The sequence below is a fragment of the Pseudophryne corroboree genome, chromosome 10 (assembly GCF_028390025.1).
Source record: "Pseudophryne corroboree isolate aPseCor3 chromosome 10, aPseCor3.hap2, whole genome shotgun sequence".
In the NCBI taxonomy this organism is placed as follows: domain Eukaryota; kingdom Metazoa; phylum Chordata; class Amphibia; order Anura; family Myobatrachidae; genus Pseudophryne; species Pseudophryne corroboree.
The window spans coordinates 350,857,065-350,873,724 of record NC_086453.1 but is presented as its reverse complement, the minus strand read 5'-3'; the positions used below and the strand labels follow the sequence as shown (position 1 = coordinate 350,873,724).

Below are 16,660 nucleotides of genomic sequence, written 5' to 3'. Positions count from 1 at the left end.
AACCTTGTATGGGGAAGTAATTTTATTGTTGGGCCTAAATATAATGATTCATCTCCTTTTCTTCTTTCTTTATTTTTTTTACTTCTTTTCCATGTTGAGGTAACATTCCAAATGATAAGCCAGCACTATCGCCACCGAGGTGTGAGTGACGTGTGACACAGTTTTATAGGAAAGCTATAGAGTTTCTGGAGCTAATAAATCACAATGTGTACTTACAGAGGCTCCATGATCTGAACACACACTCCAGACAGCAAGAGGAAGTGACCGGCACACCAGAGGTAAGCAGCTGAAAGCCGTGCACAGGGCATTACGTCCCAGCTCCCGCCTGCGCTGGCGTGGAGAACCCTGGTTCCCTCTTGGCTGCATGCTCCGCAGTCACCCGGTATCTTGGAAAACAATCACTTTCAGCCCAGAGCCCAGCTCAGAGTAATGAGAGAGAAAGCTCTTTGCACGCTACACTTGCAGTGTTGGAACAGCACGGTCTCTGCTTCAGTCCCCATGCTATTTTCATTGAGTCAAATCTTTTTCACTTTACTGTAGTCTGTAAGAGCTAAGACAATTCCGTAGATCTGTCCAATGTTACATTCCCAGGGCGGACTCCGGCGCAGTGATCTGAGGGGTACAGCAAGGCATGGGGGCATTAATAGGGGGATCTGGGATAGGACCGGTCCTGTGTTGCAGGTTTAGGAACGGATGCATTGAGGGATTAGAGACTGGGGAGGGAAGCTAGCTAGCGTAAGTCTTATCTTGTTATAGACCTGGATGAGTGAGGAACTGGAATGTGACTTGCAGTGTGAATTCCCACAGGCGTATTAGTGACTCTGGGGGGGGGTGAGCGGTCCCTGCACCACTGCCTGGAAACGAGTTCTGTCTTCTTTCCTCAGCCCTGCAATTAGATGGCTTCTGCGCTGAATCTGAAGTCGGAGAGGCTGATGCTGATAGAGGACGGGATTCCCCCACCCAAAAAACCCAGGTAAATGTTCACCATGAATCCTTTCACCATTGGCCCCCAGAGATAATGATATCCATCCCGCTGTCACATATATTGTTTCATGTATAGAGTCCATAATCCGCCATCACAGTGTGGTCTTCTGGTGTATGCCCTCTCCCCCCTTCCCTCTCCCCCGAATCCACCGCTATAGATAGATCTCCTTACAGTCTAATGCTCTCATTCACCGATCACATATATCCTCCTCATTCTGCATCTTATGTCCACCCATATAGCCCTAATTTGCCTTGTGCTTCCGTGACCGCCCAGCCTCGCCCTCCTCATCAGGCAATACATAGTGCCCTGGCACACTCCTATTCGCCCTGGCAGTTTGAGCAATCTCCGCAGCAGCATTCACCTGGCATCGGAGGAGTCAAACAGTAAGTGCGAATAGAGGTCTGTATTGTGGGGGGGGGGGGGTTCACCTTCAGCGGGGGAAGGGGCCACCTTTGGGAAAGTATTGTCCTAGGTGGTAATGCAGCTTTAAAATCAATGCTATGCCAGGAAAATGACCTCCCACACAGGTAACAATTAGCACCAGCCGTAAGTCTGTCACATTGTGCCAGTCAGTAATGGATACACCTGTGCTACAACAAGGAGTATGGAGAACTTGCGCTGTTAGGGGTCCCGGGGGGCTGGCGTTGAGAAACACTGATTTACAGAATAGGCTGCTGACACCATGAAACATACATTATACTAGGCGCTTCATCGCGCCCTACGGGCGCTCTTCACACCGTCGAAAGGGGCTTAACCCCTGCACGCGTTGCTGGGGTTCAATATTTGTATTATATGGAGTATTACCTGCCTTCCTAGGTTTGTTAGTGGTTAAATATTGCAAGACGAAAGTGCTTCCGATGGTGAAGGGGGCGTAGCCCCTTGCGACGGCGTGAACAGCGGGGTGCGAGGGGGGGTGGCGGATGAGGCAGGGAGTATGTAGATGCTGCGGGTGGAGGGGGGGGTGGATGCAGGTGGAGGGGGTGCGGGACCTATAACTATGTGATGTTATGTGTAACAATATATAGGACACGGATAAGGATATATGTGGTATAGACATACCCGCATGAAGAGGTATATGGTGTCATTAGACACAGAGGGGAGTGCTGGTACAATGCGGAACAGGGGCAGCTGTGTCCTCTCTCTACACCGTACCATCCTTCAGGTGCGCACGCAATGTCTCCACGCGGCCGCAGGTGCACCAGTCCCATCTGCATGCACTATGTGCGCGCCCCCCTCAGGTGCAGTAGGAGGAGAGGGCGCAGGCTGGAGCTGCTCCCAGGGCCAATGGCCATGGGCAGCGCGGTCATGTGCTCGGTGCTGGGCTTGCGCCCTGCGCTTGCTGTGTGAGGGATAGGGAGGAGGCGGCACAGCGGAGCATCACCGATATACCGGTAACTACGGGGGGCACCGCAGGGGGTTATGGCTCCTGTCCTCCTGGTGAGGGTTTGTCAGGGAGTTATCGAGGAGCCGGTGGTATGGACCCTGTATGGGACACAGGAGGGTAGTGAGGGGATACAGAGACGCGGGGCGGTAGGGAGGGGATGCAGAGACGCGGGGCGGTAGGGAGGGGATGCAGAGGGGCGGTAGGGAGGGGATAGAGAGACGCGGGGCGGTAGGGAGGGGATAGAGAGACGCGGGGCGGTAGGGAGGGGATAGAGAGACGCGGGGCGGTAGGGAGGGGATAGAGAGACGCGGGGCGGTAGGGAGGGGTTAGAGAGACGCGGGTGGTAGGGAGGGGGTAGAGAGACGCGGGGCGGTAGGGAGGGGATGCAGAGACGCGGGGGGCGGTAGGGAGGGGATACCGAGACGTGGGGCGGTAGGGAGGGGATAGAGAGAAGCGGGGCGGTAGGGTGGGGATACAGAGACGTGGGGCGGTAGGGAGGGGACACAGAGAGACGCGGGGCGGTATGGAGGGGACGCAGAGACGCAGGGCGGTAAGAGATGCGGGGCGGTAGGGAGGGGATAGAGAGACGTGGAGGGGTAGGGAGGTGATAGAGAGACGCGGGGCGGTAGGGAGGGGACAGAGAGACGCGGGGCGGTAGGGAGGGGATAGAGAGACGCGGGGACGGTAGGGAGGGGATAGAGAGACGCGGGGGCGGTAGGGAGGGGATAGAGAGAAGCGGGGCGGTAGGGAGGGGACAGAGAGATGCTGGGCGGTAGGGAGGGGATACAGAGACGCGGGGCGGTAGGGAGGGGATAGAGAGATGTGGGGTGGTAGGGAGGGGATACAGAGACGTGGGGCGGTAGGGAGGGGATAGAGAGAAGCGGGGCGGTAGGGTGGGGATACAGAGGCGTAGGGAGGAGGGGACACAGAGAGACGTGGGGCGGTAGGGAGGGGACACAGAGAGACGTGGGGCGGTAGGGAGGGGACACAGAGAGACGCGGGGCGGTAAGAGATGCGGGGCGGTAGGGAGGGGATAGAGAGACGTGGAGGGGTAGGGAGGGGATAGAGAGACGCGGGGCGGTAGGGAGGGGACAGAGACGCGGGGCGGTAGGGAGGGGATATAGAGACGCGGGCGGTAGGGAGGGGATAGAGAGACGCGGGGCGGTAGGGAGGGGACAGAGAGAGGCGGGGCGGTAGGGAGGGGATAGAGAGAGGCGGGCGGTAGGGAGGGGATAGAGAGACGCGGGGCGGTAGGGAGGGGATAGAGAGACGCGGGGCGGTAGGGAGGGGATAGAGAGACGCGGGGCGGTAGGGAGGGGATAGAGAGACGCGGGGCGGTAGGGAGGGGATACAGAGACGCGGGGCGGTAGGGAGGGGATACAGAGACGCGGGCGGTAGGGAGGGGACAGAGAGATGCGGGCGGTAGGGAGGGGACAGAGAGATGCGGGCGGTAGGGAGGGGATAGAGAGACGCGGGGCGGTAGGGAGGGGATAGAGACGCGGGGCGGCAGGGAGGGGATACAGAGACGCGGGGCGGCAGGGAGGGGATACAGAGACGCGTGCGGCAGGGAGGGGATAGAGAGACGCGGGGCGGTAGGGAGGGGATACAGAGACGCGTGTGGTAGGGATGGGATAGAGAGACGCGGGCGGTAGGGAGGGGATAGAGAGACGCGGGGCGGTAGGGAGGGGATAGAGAGACGCGGGGCGGCAGGGAGGGGATACAGAGACGCAGGGCGGCAGGGAGGGGATAGAGAGATGCGTGGCGGTAGGGAAGGGATAGAGAGACGCGGGGCGGTAGGGAGGGGATAGAGAGACGCGGGCGGTAGGGTGGGGATACAGAGACGCGGGCGGTAGGGAGGCGATACAGAGACGCGGGGCGGCACGGAGGGGACGCAGAGACGCGGGGCGGTAGGGAGGGTCCCCAGTGAGGAAGCTGATGAAGAGAGCGGGGGGAAGTAGTGGAGAGGGTGGACACCATTAGCGGAGACATTTGCAAAGTGGTGACCAGACATAGATACAGTGGGTAGGATGGCCGGAGGGACTCACCGTTGGGGCTTTGCGCGGCTGCTGCAGGCTGGTAAACAGTACAGTGTTCAGAGACAGTCTGTGCTACTATTACACACATTCCCCCCCTGCTCGTGCAGCGTGGTGGATGAAAAGGGGTGTGGTCTAATGTAAAAGGGGCGTGGCCTCGCAGGTATATTCTCGCTCGCTCCGGGGGTGTTTCCAGCTTGCCTGTAGATGCTGGCAGCCCCCGGAGACTGGAGTGTGTGTGCCGGCTGTGTGACAGGAGGCGAGTGCTGCCAGAGATGACGTCACTGCAGCACTCGGCTCCTGTCACAGCAGGAGAGCGGACAGCTGGATGTGCGTGGAGGAGGCGGGTGGTCTGTGTACGCGGGGCAGGGAGGGCTATGAAGCCTTCTCCTGCACCACCCTCCTAATGTCTATGCCTGTGGCAGCAGTTGTTGTTCGCTCTGCACTGCGGCCGGGGTTCGGAGTGGCTGATGGCGGGGGGAGAAAGGAGGAGCAGAGACTTGCTGCACATGTGGTGGGCGGGCTCTGTTACTCCGCCCACCGCTGTGACTCCACCCAGCGTTAGAAAGCCAAGCACAGAGTCACAGGGCTATTATATAGGAGATTATTTAAATAATGCTAAACCAATCGTATTAACTGCGGCTTTATGGCATAATACAGACGTTTCCCAAGGGAAGGAACCCCTCTTCTGGTCACTTCCCACGTAACTAATACTTTCCCAGCGCGGGGCACCTATGTAGTCATAACATGACACTATAATAGCCGGGAGAGCAGCTGCAGAACATGATAAACCTGGTAACATCACACATACATGATAACATCAAGGTCTCGCACAGAAACAGCTTATTCAGACATTGTTATACTTCCAACATTAACCCTATACAATCCAATATGGCTTCCATTAACACTTCTACCCCTTTACACAGAGCCTCTGATCCAGGATATTGCTGTGGAAACCCGGATCCTGGCTTGGTGTGAAAGGGACTGCCCGGTTTCCGTGACCAGGGTCGAACCTGGGACCAACCTGGGTAGTCTGCACCGTGAAAGCACGGTTATCTGACCCGGGTCACGCTAACATAGTAACATAGTATCTAAGGTTGAAAAAAGACAATTGTCCATCGAGTTCAACCTATTTGTGGTCTCCTATGCAGGATTATTTTGGTCTAAAATTTTGACTGATGCTGATGTCAGCCGTTGCGTTTTATCCCTCTTTTTATAATAACCATAGTGCGTGACTATGCCCTGTAACCCTGGATATCCTTATCCTTATCCATTAGAAATTTATCTAACCCATTCTTAAAGGTGTTGACTGAGTCCGCCATTACAACTCCCTCAGGCAGGGAATTCCAAACATGTATCGTCCTTACCGTGAAAAAACCTTTACGCCGTATTGTGCGGAATCTCCTCTCCTCTAACCTGAGCGAGTGTCCACGAGTCCTCTGTGTTGATCTAACCAAAAACAGGTCCCGCGCAAGATCTGTGTATTGTCCCCTTATATATTTGTAGATGTTGATCATGTCCCCTCTTAGTCTCCTCTTTTCCAGTGTAAACATGCCTAGTCTTGCAAGCCTTTCCTCGTATTCCAGTGTCTCCATGCACTTAATTAGTTTGGTCGCCCTCCTCTGTACCTTTTCTAGCTCCAGGATATCCTTTTTGTAGTATGGTGCCCAGAATTGTACACAGTATTCAAGGTTATATAACGGGAGTATAACACTCTTGTCCCTTGCATTAATTCCCCGTTTTATGCATGCTAATATCATGCTAAAGGTAGCAGAGAGCTGGACCACTGGCGCTGGGGGATTATATTCATTAACCCAGGTTGGACCCAGGTTAATGCAATTATTTTACTCATCCTAATTTCTTTTTTTATGCCTTGACGTAGTGTGGGAAGTGCTGCCTGTATGTAAGAATTATTATATAAAAACATTGCCCCATACAGCTTCATATAGAGCAGGCATTCCCAACCACGGTCCTCAAGTCACATTAACAGTGCAGGTTTTAGTGATATCCTGGCTTCAGCACAGATGGTTAAATCAGAATAACTGTGGTGCTAATTAAGTCACCTGTGCTCAAGCCTGGATAGCACTAAAACCTGCACTTGTTAGTGTGCCTTGAGGACTGTGGTTGGGAATGCCTAATATAGACAATAAATATCTCGGTTTCTGCAACAATCCTTACTCATTGTATTGCTGTGCTATAGCCTTTCTAGCTGTACTGGCCTGTGTACACTATGTATTCATGATGAAGCCTAATCAGAATTGGAGCAGAGAGGCAGATTAGGATCCCAATATTGTGTATTAATCGCTCCCTCACATGTTACTAGACATGTATTGATACAGGTTTTTACCCAGCAGCTGCAACCTATGGCGATACATGATGGAATAATGTACGTTTTCCTATGTGTCTATAAAGTCAGAATTTTTTAACTGACATTTACGGGCTCACTTTCCATCAATTTTAATAAGTGCGCTTTGTCACACCAGATTACACTGCTGCCAACACGATGGTTAATGAGTAATCAGAACTTCCCCTGTGTATAGACATACTATGTAATACTCATTTGTTACACTGGCTCCTATAGCCACCCGCAGTCAGAGCTCATCAATCAAAACAATGTATTAATGTAATGGACCGTACTAACAAGACAGATAACAAGATTCCCTTTTATCTTTACCACTAAATATCAACTTGTGTTCAAATCAGTCCCAGTGACCCATAGTGTAACCCTAACCCAACAATCATCACACCTGCTCTAATCCAATCACCAGTGTCCCAGTCATCCATAGTGTAACCCTAATCCATCATTATTACACCTGCCCTAATCCAGTCACCAGTGTCCCAGTCACCCATAGTGTAACCATATCCCAGAATTCATCACACCTGCTCTAATCCAATCACCAGTGTCCTAGTCACCCATAGTGTAACCATATCCCAGCATTCATCACACCTGCTCTAATCCAATCACCAGTGTCCCAGTCACCCATGCTGTAACCCTAATCTATCATTATTACACCTGCTCTAATCCAGTCACCAGTGTCCCAGTCACCCATGCTGTAACCCTAATCTATCATTATTACACCTGCTCTAATCCAGTCACCAGTGTCCTAAATCACCCATGCTGTAACCCTAACCCAACAGTCATCACGCCTGCTCTAATCCAATCACCAGTGTCCTAGTCACCCATAGGGTATCCATATCCAAGCATTCATCACACCTGCTCTAATCCAATCAGCAGTGTCCTAGTCACCCGTAGTGTAACCATATCCCAGCAGTCATCACGCCTGCTCTAATCCAATCACCAGTGTCCTAGTCACCCGTAGTGTAACCATATCCCAGCAGTCATCACGCCTGCTCTAATCCAATCACCAGTGTCCTAGTCACCCATACTGTAACCCTAATCTATCATTATCACACCTGCTCTAATCCAGCCACTAGTGCTCCAGTCACCCGTAGTGTAACCATATCCCAGCAGTCATCACGCCTGCTCTAATCCAATCAGCAGTGTCCTAGTCACCCGTAGTGTAACCATATCCCAGCAGTCATCACGCCTGCTCTAATCCAATCACCAGTGTCCTAGTCACCCATACTGTAACCCTAATCTATCATTATCACACCTGCTCTAATCCAGCCACTAGTGCTCCAGTCACCCGTAGTGTAACCATATCCCAGCAGTCATCACGCCTGCTCTAATCCAATCACCAGTGTCCCAGTCACCCATACTGTAACCCTAATCTATCATTTTCTTTTTCATCCACTAGGGGTCACTGGAGTACTCTTGGGATATGGACGGGCTTCCGTAGGAACAGCACTGAATATTTAAATTTAGTAACACTCCACCCCTCCATATCCCCGAGCACATCTCAGTGTTTTTTCTGTGCTGAACGTGGCAACACCTGAATAACTGAAGTCACGGTTTTTTGAAGAAACTTTTATTTTTTATTTTTATTTTTTCTACTATTTGGACACATCCCTTTCCCCCTTCCAAAAGGCAGGGTCAGGGATAGTGCAGCTGCTGATAGCAGCACGGGCGTGTCGGGCCTCTCTGAAAGAGCTCCCTCACAGCCCACACATCCTCCTGCACAGGCTGGCCGGCGCTTGTTTAAGAAGCCCCGTCGGAGCCTCCGCACGTCTGCAGGAGTAAGGTATGTGAAACGGGGCGGTCAGCTCCCGCTGCCGCCCCGACGTGGGGGTACATAGTGCTTGGTGACGCCGCTGATCTCCCCTCTCAGGCGCCGCACGTTCGGCCACAGACCTCCGTGCAGGCACCGCGGCTCTCCCCTCTCAGGCGCCCGCACGTTCGGCCACAGACCTCCGTGCAGGCACCGCGGCTCTCCCCGCTCAGGCGCCCGCACGTTCGGCCACAGACCTCCGTGCAGGCACCTCTGATCGACTCTCACAGGCCGCCGGCCGCCGCAGCGCTAGCTTGATTAGCTGACGCTATTATACAGGAGCCCACCGCTGGGAAACACGAGGCACATAGCGCTCTACGATACCCGCTGGGGGCCCACACGCTGCGCTGCCGCTGTACTAAGTTAAAAGAGCAGGCAGCCATTACAGGGGGGACAAATAATAATGAAGCAGAGAAATACTGCAGCAGCAGATAAGAGGCTGCAGGGATTGTTACAGTATAATCAGTGAATGTAACCAGCACTAGGATTATATGTATAAGTTAGCAGGGCAGCCATTTTTAACCATGCTTCCTGTGTCTTCCTGCTGTGATTCCAGAACGTTCCAGTACTACATCTCTACTCCACCGGAGGCGCAGGGGTGTTAGTGGGAATTTGGGATCACATTTCATAGTACTGGCCACGTGTACTGCACTGGGCCAGATATATATACAGAGACACCTTATTGCTATTTTACTGAGTCGTGCAGGTGTCTGTTTTTTTGTGTATTGTATTGTCTGTCGCCATAATGAGTAAGGCACCAGCAAAAACTAAAAAGCATATTTGCAAAGTATGTGGCAGTGTGTTACCGGATGCATCTACCACATGTAAAGTATGTTTTGTGGATTCCGTTCAGAATACCATTTCTGCTCCGGTTTTACAACCAATTTCCTCACCGGACCCTCCGTGGGGTATGTTAGTAAATGTACTGGAGAGATTTCAGACAGAAATGACCGCGGCTCGTCTGGAGCGAGAAACGTTAAGATCTGAGTCTAGGGTGAGACCGCCAGATCTACCGGAGGCGTCTCAGCCTTGCGTAAGGTCCAAATCCATTTTGGGCAAACGGGATAATTTTCATATGTCTTATGATTTTCCAGTGTCTGCTATGTTGCATTCTGACGATTCCATGCCAGATCTCACGGAACACGATGAGGGTGAGGAAGGCGAAGTGGAGTCAGATAACGAGGATGTTAACAGTTCCGGCATTGATGATCTCATCAGAGCGGTACGGCAGTCTCAGGTCGTATTTACTAAACGACGGAAGACGCCAGTAAGTTTTCCTGTGTCGGATTCTCTAAATCAGATGTTAGTAGAAACACGACAGAATCCAGATAAACGGTTTTCTATACCTCGCAGATTTAAGTCTAGTTATCCGTTTCCAGACTCGGTAACGTGTACATGGGAGAATCCACCAATAGTTGATTCTTCAGTGTCAAAGCTTACCAAGAAATTAACCATACCAGTGCCAGCAGCTACTACGCTTAAAGATCCTTCAGATCGCAAGATAGAAACTATGCTAAAAACCATGTATGTAGCAGCAGGTGTGATGCTAAGACCTGGATTGGTTGGCATTTGGGTAACTAAGGCGCTCATAATATGGCTTACAGAACTCAAATCTGCTTTACAGGACGAAAACCTGATAGTTCTGGTAAATCAAATGATTGAGGCTGTAGAGTATCTCTGTACAGCGTCTACTGACGTCTGTCAGCTCACTTCTCGTATTTCATCTTCGCTAGTTACGGCACGAAGAGCACTCTACCTGCGTATTTATCAAGCGGAGGCAGAGGTCAAACGAAGTATAGAGGCGTTGCCTTACGATGGCAAGAAGTTGTTTGGTCCAGAATTGGACGCATGGATTAAGGAGGCTACGGGAGGTAAGTCTGTTTTCTTACCATTGCCTCCACCTGCGCCAAGAAGAAGGTACGCTGGACCTTCGTTCAAATCCTTTAGACCTCAGCCCTTTCGAGGACGTGGCAGAGGATCAGCCACGCCTGCTAGACGTGGTCGAGGACGTGGTTTCCATCAAACCAACACAACTCGCCAAGACGCTAAGGTTACCGACAAGCCAGTGGCATGACGGGTTACCAGCCCATCTCGGTTCTCCAATTGTGGGAGCACGCCTTCAGACGTTCCATGGGGCGTGGTTCCACACATCCGCGGAGGGCTGGATTCGCAATTTAGTGTTAAAAGGTTACAAAATAGAGTTCGACTGTCTGCCGCCTCTGCGGTTTTTCAAGACAGGATTGCCTCTGTCGGACGACAAGAGGAGAGTTTTGCAAATTGCCATTCAGTCCTTACTGGATTCGGCAGTGTTGATTCCGGTCCCTGTACACCAACAGGGTCAGGGTTATTATTCAAGCCTGTTTGTGGTCCCGAAGCCGGATGGCTCAGTCAGACCAATATTGAACTTAAAGGGCCTCAATCAGTACGTAACTTACTACAGATTCAAAATGGAGTCTCTACGTTCGGTGATTGCGGGGTTAGAGACCAAGGAGTTTATGATTGCCTTAGACCTCAAGGATGCGTACTTACACATTCCAATTTGGCAGCCTCATCAGAAATTCTTACGGTTTGCAATACGCCAGAACCATTACCAGTTTCAGGCTCTGCCGTTTGGCCTGTCATCAGCGCCTCGGGTATTCACCAAAGTAATGTCTGTGATGATAGCTCACCTCAGATCCCTGGGAGTGACAATAGTTCCGTATTTAGACGATCTGCTCATCAAAGCTCCGTCTCAACAGATACTTACCCAACATGCGCTGCTAACATACAATGTACTGGTTCACCACGGTTGGATTGTAAATTTCAAGAAATCACATCTAATTCCGTCTCAACGCCTTCAGTTCCTAGGTATGATTCTCGATACGGTCAATCAAAGGATTTACCTACCACAACAGAAAGTACAAATGCTACGCCATCTAGTACAATTAGTGCTCAAGCCACGCACAGTGTCGGTACACTTGTGCATTCGCCTGTTAGGCACAATGGTGGCAGCGTTCGAGGCGCTTCAGTTCGGAAGATTTCACTCTCGTCCATTTCAGCTGAACGTGCTTGCCCAGTGGTCGGGCTCGCATCTGCAGATTCACCACAGGGTGAGGTTGTCACCAATAGCAAGAGTATCTCTGCTATGGTGGCTCAAGGAACACAATTTAACCGCAGGAAGACGGTTCGGAGTTTGCAATTGGATAATTCTAACTACGGACGCCAGTCTCAGAGGTTGGGGAGCGGTAATTCAAAATTGTCAGCTCCAGGGTCTCTGGGCGGATCACGAGAAATTGCTGTCTATAAATGTTCTAGAACTCCGCGCAATTTTCAATGCGCTACGACAAGCAGTGCACATGATTCGCTCTCAGCCTGTCCAAGTGCAGTCGGACAATGCGACAGCGGTCGCATACATCAACAAACAAGGAGGAACGAGAAGCCGCATGGCAATGCGGGAAGTAGCTCGAATCCTCAATTGGGCGGAATGCCACCAGGTGATATTGTCGGCCGTGTTCATTCCGGGAGTGGACAACTGGGAAGCGGATTATCTCAGTCGTCGGGATTTTCACCCAGGCGAATGGTCATTAAATCCAGAAGTGTTTCACATGTTGGTTCAGCGATGGGGTTATCCTCAGGTGGACCTGATGGCATCTCGACACAATCATCAAACGCCCCAGTATGTGTCCAGAACAAGAGATCCAAAGGCAGTCGCGGTGGATGCTCTCACTGTCGCGTGGCCGTACAGTCTTGTGTATCTGTTTCCACCGTTTCCGCTGCTCCCTCTGGTGCTAAAACGGATCAAAAGAGAGTCGCTCACAGTCATACTAGTGGCGCCTCATTGGCCTCGGAGAGCTTGGTTCTCGGATCTTCGAGGATTACTCGCAGACGATCCGTGGCCGCTCCCAATACGTCCAGACCTGTTACAACAGGGTCCGTTTCTTTACCCCGATTTAGCGCGGCTGCGTTTGACGGGGTGGCTGTTGAGACCGCCCTCTTAAGAAGAGAGGGCATTCCAGATTCAGTTATACCAACCATGTTACGAGCTAGGAAGCCGGTTACGGCAGCTCATTATTACAGAATATGGCGTGCATATATAGGTTGGTGTGAAGCTCGGCAATTTCCGACATCAGCTTTCAAAGTATGCCGCCTGTTGTTGTTTCTACAAACGGTTAGATGGAGGATTGCGTTTATCTACACTAAAGGTGCAGGTATCTGCTTTGTCAATTTACTTTCAAAGACGATTGGCTCTATTGCCGTCTATACGCACTTTTCTCCAAGGTGTACTCAGGGTACAGCCTCCATTCATTCCACCTACAGCGCCATGGGACTTGAATCTGGTTTTGGAGTTCTTACAGTCTTCATATTTTGAACCCTTACAACAAGTGGATATAAAGTTTCTCACTTGGAAAACAATTTTTCTCTTAGCCTTAGCTTCGGCAAGGCGTGTTTCGGATTTGGGTGCCTTGTCATGCAAGCCACCGTATTTGGTGTTTCATGATGACAGAGCGGAACTTCGGACGAATCCCGCCTTCTTACCAAAGGTAGTGTCATCTTTTTTCACATCAATCAACCAATAGTAGTTCCTGTGTTGACAGCACATTCTGGAACTCTGGATGTGGTTCGCGCATTACGCGTTTATGTATCCCGAACGTCTTCAGTTCGTAAGACGGATACGTTATTTGTTCTTTATGATGCTGCCAAGATTGGTTGGCCAGCATCTAAACAAACTTTATCCAGATGGATAAAACTGACCATACGTCAGGCTTACCTTCATGCTAGGTTACAACCGCCTACGTCAGTAACCGCTCATTCCACACGTTCTGTGGGAACTTCATGGGCAGCTGGTCGTGGGGCTTCTGCGACGCAGCTTTGCCGGGCGGCTACATGGTCTTCAGTGCACACGTTTGTGCGCTTTTACAAGTTTGATACTTTTGCGGCATCAGCATCTAGCTTTGGCCGCCTAGTGTTACAAGTGCCAAACAGCTCTCCCGCCCACGGGGGAAGCTTTGGTACGTCCCAAGAGTACTCCAGTGACCCCTAGTGGATGAAAAAGAAAGTAGGATTTTGGTACTTACCAGGTAAATCCTTTTCTTTGAATCCATAGGGGGCACTGGACGCCCACCCAGAGCAGTTTTACCTACTTGTGGTTAGTTCTGAGGATCTTATGGTAACACACTTTCACCGACTGGTTCAAGTTACAAGTGCTGGTTAGGGTGTCAACTGTTTAGTTGTCAGTAACGTTATGTGTTAACAACGTTAGTGTCAGTTATGTTATATGTAATACTCCATTATCAACCTCTCTTAATTCCTGTTCGGCTCAGTAAAAAACACTGAGATGTGCTCGGGGATATGGAGGGGTGGAGTGTTACTAAATTTAAATATTCAGTGCTGTTCCTACGGAAGCCCGTCCATATCCCAAGAGTACTCCAGTGCCCCCTATGGATTCAAAGAAAAGGATTTACCTGGTAAGTACCAAAATCCTACTATTACACCTGCTCTAATCCAGTCACCAGTGTCCTAGTCACCCATACTGTAACCCTAATCTATCATTATTACACCTGCTCTAATCCAATCACCAGTGTCCTAGTCACCCATACTGTAACCCTAATCTATCATTATTACACCTGCTCTAATCCAGCCACTAGTGCTCCAGTCACCCATGCAGTAACCCTAATACATTATTATTGTGCCTGCTCTAATCCAGTCACGAGGGCCCCAGTCACTCATTCTGTAACCCTAATCCAACAGTCATCACGCCTGCTCTAATCCAATCACCAGTGTCCAGCCACCTATAGTGTAATCCAAATCTCAATACAACAGTCCTCATAGCAGTATCGGTTACCTCTACTCAAATACCAATTCAAATTGTAGCCATCATAAAACATGGGTGGTATTCATGTGACCGGCGGTCAGGAGACTGACGGTCACATGACCTCCCCGACATCCCGCCATCTCACTATCCCGATGGTCAGCATGCTGACCAACCGGGAATATTTCCACTCGCGGCTGTCCACGACACAGGTCGCCACCGAGCCTGCTAGGGGCTTGCTGCACTCGCCCCCTCCCCCGCTGGGATCCCGGCGTTGGTATGCTGACCGTCGGTCATCCATACCACACCCATAAAACATTGCCAAGTACCAAGCACCAAGGTACTTGGTCATCAATTTATCCCAATGTAATCATATTCTAATCACAGCCCCAAAACCTAATTATTCATCAGCATAATCCAATCTCTATGCACAATGCCATAGTGGTCATCGCCATGCTAATATGAATCCCAGTGCCCTGGCCACCAGCTGTAGTCCCAAGTACAGGTTCTCAAACAATCCTCACCAGCCACACATTACTCCCAGCCTTCAGGCATCCCTTCTACCATGCCAAGTTATCTGCATCTTAGAGGTCCCATCTCTGTTCCTGAGAACCAGCATCCATTTCTCTGACGTCCTAGTGGATGCTGGGAACTCCGTAAGGACCATGGGGAATAGACGGGCTCCGCAGGAGACTGGGCACTCTAAAAGAAAGATTAGGTACTATCTGGTGTGCACTGGCTCCTCCCTCTATGTCCCTCCTCCAGACCTCAGTTAGAATCTGTGCCCGGCTCGAGCTGGTTGCACACTAGGGGCTCTCCTGAGCTTCCTAGAAAAGAAAGTATTTGTTAGGTTTTTTATTTTCAGTGAGATCTGCTGGCAACAGACTCACTGCTACGAGGGACTTAGGGGAGAGAAGCGAACCTACCTGCTTGCAGCTAGCTTGGGCTTCTAAGGCTACTGGACACCATTAGCTCCAGAGGGTTCGAACACAGGCCCTGACCTCGATCGTCCGTTCCCGGAGCCGCGCCGCCGTCCCCCTTGCAGAGCCAGAAGACAGAAGAACAGATGAAATCGGCGGCAGAAGACTCCGGTCTTCATTAAGGTAGCGCACAGCACTGTAGCTGTGCGCCATTGCTCCCACAGCACACCACACACTCCGGTCACTGTAGGGTGCAGGGCGCTGGGGGGGGGGGCGCCCAGGGCAGCAATTATAATACCTTTTGGCACAAATGGCACACATAATACAGTCTAGCACTGTATATGTGTGAAAACCCCCGCCATTAAGTCACACAAAACGCGGGACAGAAGCCCGCCGCTGAGGGGGCGGGGCCTTCTTCCTCAGCACACCAGCGCCATTTTCCCTTCACAGCTCCGCTGGAAGCACGCTCCCCAGGCTCTCCCCTGCAGTATCCAGGTACAAGACGGGTTAAAAAGAGAGGGGGGGCACATACATTTAGGCGCAAATCGATACAAACAAGCAGCTATTGGGAAAATCACTTATTAGCAGTGTAAATCCCTGTGTTATATAGCGCTGTGGTGTGTGCTGGCATACTCTCTCTCTGTCTCCCCAAAGAACTTTGTGGGGTCCTGTCCTTAATCTGAGCATTCCCTGTGTGTGTGTGCGGTGTGTCGGTACGGCTGTGTCGACATGTTTGATGAGGAGGGTTACGTGGAGGCGGAGCAGGAGCAGATACATGTGGTGTCGCCCCCGACGGGGCCGACACCTGATTGGTTGGATATGTGGAAGGTCTTAACCGACAGTGTCAACTCCTTACATAAAAGGTTTGATGACGCAGCAGCCTTGGGACAGCCGGGGTCTCAGCCCGCGCCTGCCCAGGCGACTCAGAAGCCGTCAGGGGCTCATAAACGCCCGCTAGCTCTGATGGTAGACACGGATGTCGACACGGAGTCTGACTCCAGTGTAGATGAGGATGAGACAAATGTACAGTCTACAAAAGCCATCCGATGCATGATTACTGCAATGAAAGATGTATTGCACATTTCTGATATTAACCCGGTTACCACCAAAAGGGGTATTATGTTTGGGGAGAAAAAGGAGCCAGTGACTTTTCCCCCATCTGATGAATTAAATGATTTGTGTGAAGAAGCGTGGAGTTCCCCTGATAAGAAACTAGTGATTTCTAAGAGGTTACTGATGGCGTACTCTTTCCCGCCAACGGATAGGTTACGTTGGGAAACATCCCCTAGGGTGGACAAGGCACTAACACGCTTATCTAAAAGGGTGGCACTACCGTCTCAGGATACGGCCGCCCTAAAGGATCCTGCGGATAGAAAGCAGG

General features: G+C 51.2%; 1 protein-coding gene across 12 annotated transcripts in view; it reads left to right on the top strand.

Moving 5' to 3' along the window:
- The window catches only part of FAM118B (family with sequence similarity 118 member B), a 112,008-nt gene that overhangs the window by 57,628 nt on the left and 37,720 nt on the right, over window positions 1–16,660 (top strand). For 10 of the 12 annotated variants that reach the window (XM_063943700.1, XM_063943699.1, XM_063943690.1 and 7 more), the window contains 3 exons: window positions 219–278; window positions 885–973; window positions 1,225–1,368. In XM_063943700.1, coding sequence (XP_063799770.1) covers window positions 897–973; window positions 1,225–1,368 — 221 coding nt within the window. In that variant the 5' untranslated portion in view covers window positions 219–278; window positions 885–896. The remainder of the gene's footprint in view (window positions 1–218; window positions 279–884; window positions 974–1,224; window positions 1,369–16,660) is intronic. The other 2 variants (XM_063943697.1, XM_063943698.1) reach the window with 1 other exon arrangement.